General features: G+C 36.8%; 1 protein-coding gene across 1 annotated transcript; it reads right to left on the bottom strand.

Moving 5' to 3' along the window:
• Positions 1 to 1,031: 1,031 nt before the first annotated feature.
• Positions 1,032 to 5,437, bottom strand: c11h6orf47 (chromosome 11 C6orf47 homolog). The gene is made up of 3 exons (XM_028460649.1): positions 5,235 to 5,437; positions 3,409 to 4,223; positions 1,032 to 1,550 (listed from the first exon to the last, which is right to left on the bottom strand). The coding sequence occupies exon 2, from the start codon at positions 4,166 to 4,168 to the stop codon at positions 3,416 to 3,418; it is 753 nt and encodes a 250-aa protein (XP_028316450.1). The 5' UTR covers positions 4,169 to 4,223; positions 5,235 to 5,437; the 3' UTR covers positions 1,032 to 1,550; positions 3,409 to 3,415.
• Positions 5,438 to 7,961: the final 2,524 nt, after the last annotated feature.

Here is a 7,961-nt window from a genome sequence, read left to right on the forward strand (position 1 = left end):
TTTTTTTTTTTTTCATCCCGTGACCGCCAAAATAAAGGTCCCAGAGAGCGGGGTCCTCCAAAATAAAGGTTCCAGAGAGCGGGGACCCCCACTGTAGCTGAAGGTGGTTGAACACAGACATGAACATTGAAGAACAGTCATGTGGAGACAGGACCATCTATAAGGGGGAATAAAGGAGAGATTTTTGGGGTCCATCCATAAAGTCAGTAAAATGATGGTCTATTGTTCTATGAATCTGTGATAACCACATTTATTTATTCATCTGAATAATATCCACTGTTATCCAGGAACGTTTATTATTATTATTATAGTCATCTTAAAGATGGAAATCCTGGTTTTAATCACTAATAAAATGGTTCAAAGTGACCAAAAATGGTGGAAAAGGTGGTGAAATGGGATTTTAAAAACCACAGATATAAGTTGTAAATTAAAGTGGATAAAAACACAGAAAAAGTGGTAAAAATGGTTCAAAGTGTCAATATTGGAACAATTAGTTTAAACTGGTAAATAAAGGACATGACAAATGGTGAATGTGGTTAAATTGGTAAAAAATAATCATGAAATATGGTGAAAGAGGTTAAAAGTGACAATAATGGATCAACATATGTGACATTAGGTGTAAAAGTGGTAGAAATGGTTTATAAGTGATGAACATGTCTGGAAAGTGGAAAAAATGTGCAGAAAAGTTACTAAAATGTGATGAAGTGTCAGAAATGGGAGAAATGTTGCAAAAATACATTAAAAGGAGCAAAAATATGGCAATAAAAAGTGAATAAAATATGGTGAGTTTGGTGAAGTTGCAGAAAAAAGGTAAAAATAAGAAAAAATTGGCTGAAATTGAAAAAAATATTCTTAGTTTCTTGAAGGCATCTGGTGACCCTCTCCCAGTGTCTTGACACCCCAAATGTGGTCCTGACCCCAATGTTGAGAACCCCTCATTTAAGCTATATAAGAAATGTAGACAGAAAACAAATGTCTATAACAGCTCCAGATGTTTTATAACCTTTGACCTGTTTAGAAACACATGGAGACACATTCATCACATTTTATTTTCCATGTTCTCCCTACGACACAGAGAGAACCAGTCACATGACTCACAATCCCATCAATAAATCTTTGGCAGCATTTTGTAAAAAGAGCATTTCCTTATCAATATAGTGATCAATCAAAATGTGTGTGTTGATCGTACACACACTAGAACAAAGAAAGCACGTTAAAGTTTATACAAACTACACGTGAATAAAGTTGAAAAAGCTTTAGCATATAAAGAGAGAGAGAGCATAGTGTCACATGGTGAGCAGCAAAGCAAACATGACAGCGTTAAAAGTGCTTCATCATCACAAACCAACACCTCTAATGTCATCATAGAGTTAAAAAACATCAACAGATCAGAGAGTGGATCACGGTGTTGTCGTGGCAACTCAACTAGTGGCAACTTTTAACACATACACAACTTTCCTGCAGCCGCACAATAGAAGTTTAAACAAAGTGCTGACGCACGCACGACTGCTGTGATGTGATTGGTCGGTTCAGACTCCGCCTGCTGGGACCTGTGGAGAGAACACACCAAACAGGAAGTGAGCAACGCGCACGTCAACACAATCATCTCAATGATGAAACCTATAAAAGCTCAACACCCGCCAAAATAAAAGCCTGTTGTAAATGGCTTTATATATTAATAATATATTCCATATAGACTTTATACACAGTACCACTCCTCTGTTCACATGTAATAATAACCATTGGTCAACTTTCAGCTAGGAAATGTTTGTGTTGCCATGGTAACTGCATGTCTCCCTTCCAGCTGTGGACCTGTTTGTGTGGGCGGAGCCAAATAAATTATTAAATAAATCAATTGTAATCTCTGTTGACTAATAAAATGTGTTTGTATAAGTGTATTATTATTATTAATAATAATATCTACGAGCCAATCACAGCAGAGATGAGGGAAGTTAATCAAACTTTATTTAAAGATTAGAGGTGTCCCGATACGATATCGGTCCGATAATAGCCTGTAAATGAATAACGTATTCAAATTTCCGGATTTTCCCTTTTTTTTTTCCAAATTTATTTTTTATTTATTTTATTCAATTGTAGAATACTGTAGATATTGTGTTGAAGGTTAAAATGTATGTGGTTATTAATAAATAGGTCAGTTTTTCTCATCCCTATTGTTCACTGATCACATGATCAAACCTTTTCTAACATTTCATATTAAAAATAAGTCATTATTTTCATTTTATTAAAGAAAAGAGAGGGAAAAAAATGTATGTATGATTCATGCTGATATCGGATCATTATCGGAATCGGCCAATATGCAAGGCTGCAATATCGGTATCGTATCGGAAATGGAAAAGTATCGAGACATCCCTATTAAAGATGTACATTTCACCTCCTTCCTGTTCTATTATTTATGACAGAAACCAAACATAATAATAAGAGAAATTAACTTTAAGTTTGAACACGTTTAAAACGTGATGATGTGACCACAAAAATAATATAGAAATGTTTGATATGATCCATAAACATTGTTTATTATAAATCCTTTAGACAATCAGTCACATGTTTGGCACTAAAATCACACACAGCCAGAGACGCGTCACCAGATAAACTGATTACCAGTTCAGCTAATACACCATCAATAAACCTGTCACAATAATAATAATAATAATATTAACAATAATAATAATAATGTGAACCAACATATAGTGGATTTACTAGGTGTCAGTGAACGCACCATCAGACCTTATTGATCGACCTCAGTCACTACATTAAGACTTTATTCTAATAAACACTTTTATAGATGTGCTTTGTTTTTTTATAAAGAATTTAAGAAATTAACAGAATCAGAAACTGTTGTAGAAGCAAAAGTTACACTTTTCTGAAAAATGTAACTATTGATATTGTGATATAAAGATGCACAATATATCTATATTTTTTATAGATTATTTTTCTGCTATAACTACTTCTAAGAACAGCATAAAAAGCAGATTTATATGATGAGTTCTAACGAACCTTCATCTAAACAAGACACAACTCACTCACACGTGCTGTCCCTTCGAGGAGAAAAAGTCTAAAGTGGAACATATTGATCAGCTGTTTGATAAAAAAAAAAAAATGTCAGCAAATTTAACCCTGAATTGTCTTTATGGTCAGACTTTATTACAAATAAAATGATTGAGATTTATATCGTATAGATCACCATTTTATAAAAAAAATATCAAGATAAGCGTTTTGTCCATATCACCCAGCCCTATTGTGGCATGTATATATATATATATATATATATGGTATCAGGATATATTGTATCATGACATGTAAACTGTAAATGGTATCATATGATCAGATTGATGGAAATGTACAGCCCTAATATTGATCTTTATATAATTATGAGAACATTTTACTCACCGTCGTGTTAAAGTGTCTTCTTCGTGTCTTTCACACACACGTTTTCCTGTTGTTCTCCCTCCTGTGCTCCTCCCTCCGCCCCCCCCTTGCTGAGGTCCACACTGAGCATGACGCTCTGTCTGAGGCTCACAGATATCACTGCAGCCTGGATGATCCCGTAGATCAGAGCGAACTGAGGCAGGTAGTCCTGGATGAGCCACAGCAGCCCCCCCATCCCCGTGGTGGACACCACAAACATGGCCATGCCGTGGAGCCACAGCCTCAGGGGCCCCTGCACCCCCAGCAGCTCCAGGACCAGCTTGGTGGGGGGGGACACGGTCCACAGGAAGCCCACCACAAACAAGTCAAACAGGTGTCGCAGGAAGTTGAAGCAGATCTCGTAGTGGTGGGGGTGGACCTCCATGTCCCAGCTGTGGGTGAACAGTCTGAAAGGGGAGGGGAGGCGAGAGGGGGGCGTGGGTGAGGCAGGGGGGGTGGTGTAGTCAGAGAAGTCCCCGTCCACTTCCTCCACAGCTCTGTGCCCAGGCTTCCTCCCCCACCAGTAGGACGTGGTCCACCACCTCTGACCCCCCCCCACAGGCTGGACCTGGACCTTCTCCTGGGCCTCCCAGAACTGGTCCTCCTCAGGTGGACCCCCTCCCCGACCCCACCCCCACAACCAGGAGCTCCACCCTCCTCTGTCACACCCCCTCTCCTTCTGGTCCTGGGCGGACCAGGGGTCGCCCCAGGACCGCAGCCAGCCCCACGCCCTGCCCGCCATGGCTCTCACAGGACCAGGAACCAGACCTTCTCAAAAGTTTGTTGGTGACGTCAACCTACGGACACACACACAAACACACAGCAGAGTTTTTCAAAAGTGGGTACGTGTACCTCCAGGTGTACGCGATGCCACAACAGGGAGTACGAGAGAGGACAATTATCAGATAAAAATGTTTATTTTTAGTTCATAATGGTAATCACACTGAATATTAGCAGCAACTCACAAAACAACAACAAAAACACACAAAATAAGAGAAAAACACACTGAATAAGAGAAAACATACATAATATCACGACAAAATACACAAAAATAACAGAGAAACATAAAAAAATGACACCAAAAACACAGAGAATAATTCAAATACCAAAAAAAAACACAAAATTAGACAAAAATAAACTGAATAATAAAAACAAACACAAATAAAATTCACTTATTTACAAAATGAGATTCTTTAAAATGTGTTATCAATCATTTCTTCCATAATTATAATCTATAGATATTTTTTCACAGAATTCTGAGCAAAATGTGTTAGTTGGACATAAGTAGGACTGGGATTCCAAAATAAGAGAAAGGGGTCATTTGAATTAAAAAAAAAAAAAAAAAAAAAAACCTATAAGAACCACTGGTTTACAGTAGAAATTGTTGTAAATTGTCAAGTAGGTTGTAAATAAAATACAATGAAAGTTGCAGAGCTACGTTATTTAAAGTAATATTAAATCGCAATTATTATTTAAAAACAAAACAAAACCTGGAACATTTTGGCAAATTATCACATAAAATTATGAAAAATTTCCAGAAAATTAGGAATTTGATCAATTGCTAAACATTCAGGATTTTTTTCTTCTTCAGAAACAAACTTGATGCTTGATGTCCGGCCTTCTTTAGGTCAAACTGGGACTAAAATGAGTTTAATAGCCATACTTTATCTAATGTTATTAAAGCTAATAAAACCAGGAGTTTGGCTAATAAAGAAAGAGTAAAAGTGAACAGTTGAGTTTAACTCGTCCTGTGTCTGAGAGGCAGTTAGCATGTAGCATGTAGCATGCTAACGAACAGCTGAGCTCACCTTCGGACACGCAGCAGGAGTTTATTCATCGGACAAAACCTCAGCTTTAATCCGGGAAACACCACAGCGACCAGTCCGTGTTTCCACCTGAACACACACACATTAACACGTTAACACACACACAACCAGTGACTAACACCTGGTTATTGTTGCTGGTACCAAACACACAAAGCTAAGCTAGAAACTCCGGAACAATCCCGGCACCGGACAGACCTTCAAAATAAAACCACTCAGATTTCAGCCAATTATTAGTGGTGACGCTAGCGATGCACGATTATGGCCAAACTGATCATCATGATTAATTTGATCAATGTTGTAATCACAATTATTTATCATGTTAGGGAGAAATCTGTATTTCTTTTGCGCTGCTTTAAAAAAAAAAAAAATATCAGAATCAGAATCAACTTTATTGATCATGTAATGTATGTTATACACACGAGGAATTTGACTTGGTGAACTGTGCTCTCTATTAATGTAAACATTAAATAATAACAATCAACTAGAAAAAATATAAACAAATATAAACAGTAGTTAGACTGAGTAAACTGAATAAAATAATATAACAAAATAACAATAACAAGATAATAACAATAATAATAATAATAATAACAATAACAAAATAATAATAATAATAATAATAATAATAATAATAATAATAATAATAATAATAACTTGGATTTATATGGTGCTTTTTACGAGGAGACTCAAAGCACGTTACAGAAACCATTATTCATTCACACCAGTCACTCATACCAGTGGTGGTAAGCAACAGTGTAGCCACAGCTGCCCTGGGGCAGACTGACAGAAGCGTGGCTGCCATTTCACACCTACTGCCTCTCTGACCACCACCAACATTCATGCACAATTCATACCCATTCATACGAGGCAATGTGAGTAAAGTGCCTTGCCCAAGGACACAACAACAATGACTTGGATAGAGCAGGATTCAAACCCACAACCCTTCGATTACTGGATGACCCACTCTACCACTGAGCCACGGTCACCATTAAAATAAAAGTATAACTTAGTCCAGAACATTCCAGAGAAGTATAAACTGAACAGTGTAAAATATTTATAATATCTGTGGATATCATGAAATAAACTGATGAATTTAGTTTGTTTTTTTTACTCAGCTAATATTGGCTCCTCCTGGATGTATGGCACCCTTAGCATTTGATTATATGACTTATAATTTAACAGGACGGAGTCAGCAAACACTGACAGACTCTTTTCTTTATAGAAACTACAACATTTGAAGGAATAAAATCATGAATCATCAACATATATGATCCAGTACACACACACACACACACACACACACACACACACGCACACACACACCCTTTAGTCATTTCAACCTGTCCATTAACCTGAGAACAGTGTGTGTTGCTTTTAGCCTCTGTCCACATATTTACATTCATTATGTTTCAACTAAACAGGTCTTATTTAAACATGAGAGCTTGTTGTTTCAAAGGGATTACAGTAATACCTGTAGAAATAAAAGTTAGAATTACATTCATTGTGTTTGACTGTAATAAGAGACACTGCCTCTGTTTCCTAGACTACGATTTCCCACCAAACACTAATTTAGAGTCGAAATGAATTCCCAAAAAAGAACGTCTAAATTTTAGACGTTCTTTTTTGGGCTAAATTTGGCCAGTTCGTGACGTTTTATCCTCGATTTAGCCCAAATATAGTTGTTGAAATTGAGGTTTTGTTGACTGTCAAAATGTAGCCCCTATATAGTCGTTGATTGTTCAGTTGTCATTGGATCATCCAACTTGGACCAGTTTTAGTTTAACCCTTTTTTTTGGGCTTTTTGCCAAAAAAAAAAACCCAGAAAACGTATTGTAACAACTTCAAACGTTACAGCCCACAAACATAAACCAAAAATATAAATCTGATCCTGGTACAAGTTACAACAAAAGTTCCTACAATTAGGTATTACATTTTGGGAAGGTAAGATATAATACATTTAATTACTCAAACAATTAATGAATAAATTGATAAAATTAATCTTGAGTACATAGCACAGTATGTGAAAAAGGCTTAGCTTAGCTTAGCTTAAGGATTAGCTTTTCACCTTTCAACCATATTTATTAAACCATAACAAGACGTCTATAGAAAGACTGTTTTCTTCTATGGACCAGAAAACAACGGCTTTGCATCTTTCACTTTTCTACCAAATTTTGACGTTGTTTACACATGTGGCAAAGACGTCTTTTCACGGCGCGTCATCACCGTGTCGTCAAACAGGAAGTGGCCATCTTGGAGGTACTCAGCAGGTAAACAAAGCAGATCCCGAATGTGGAACTAAGGGAAATGGTGAATTATTGTCATGTTTTTGGCTGTACCAATGAGTCAGACCGTGAAAAACATTGACACTGACAAAAGTTATCACGAATCAGGGAGAACAATGTCAACAGTTATCAGAGGAAAGTTAGAGAAGCTAAACCAGGATCTGTTTGTTCAGCCTATTTCTTGTCAGGTTAGTGAAATGTTGATAGCAGCGGCTCTTAAATAATTTTCTAGTGATGATAATATAATTCATTATTGACTTAATATAATCACATTTAATAACTGCTACAGTAGCAACACAGAAGTTAAAATGTAGAGCTAAAATGTAGAGCTGTATTTCTCATTGTATTCCAGGTTAAAGGTCTGACCTTTATCTAAAGAATGACCTAGATTGGGTTAGGGTTAAAACCAGGGAGTTGATCATATCAG

This window comes from Gouania willdenowi, chromosome 11, assembly GCF_900634775.1.
Source record: "Gouania willdenowi chromosome 11, fGouWil2.1, whole genome shotgun sequence".
Lineage (NCBI taxonomy): Eukaryota > Metazoa > Chordata > Actinopteri > Blenniiformes > Gobiesocidae > Gouania > Gouania willdenowi.

Coding starts and splice junctions, on each gene's coding strand:
- c11h6orf47 (XM_028460649.1), bottom strand. CDS start 4,168: ATGGCGGGCAGGGCGTGGGGCTGGCTGCGGTCCTGGGGCGACCCCTGG.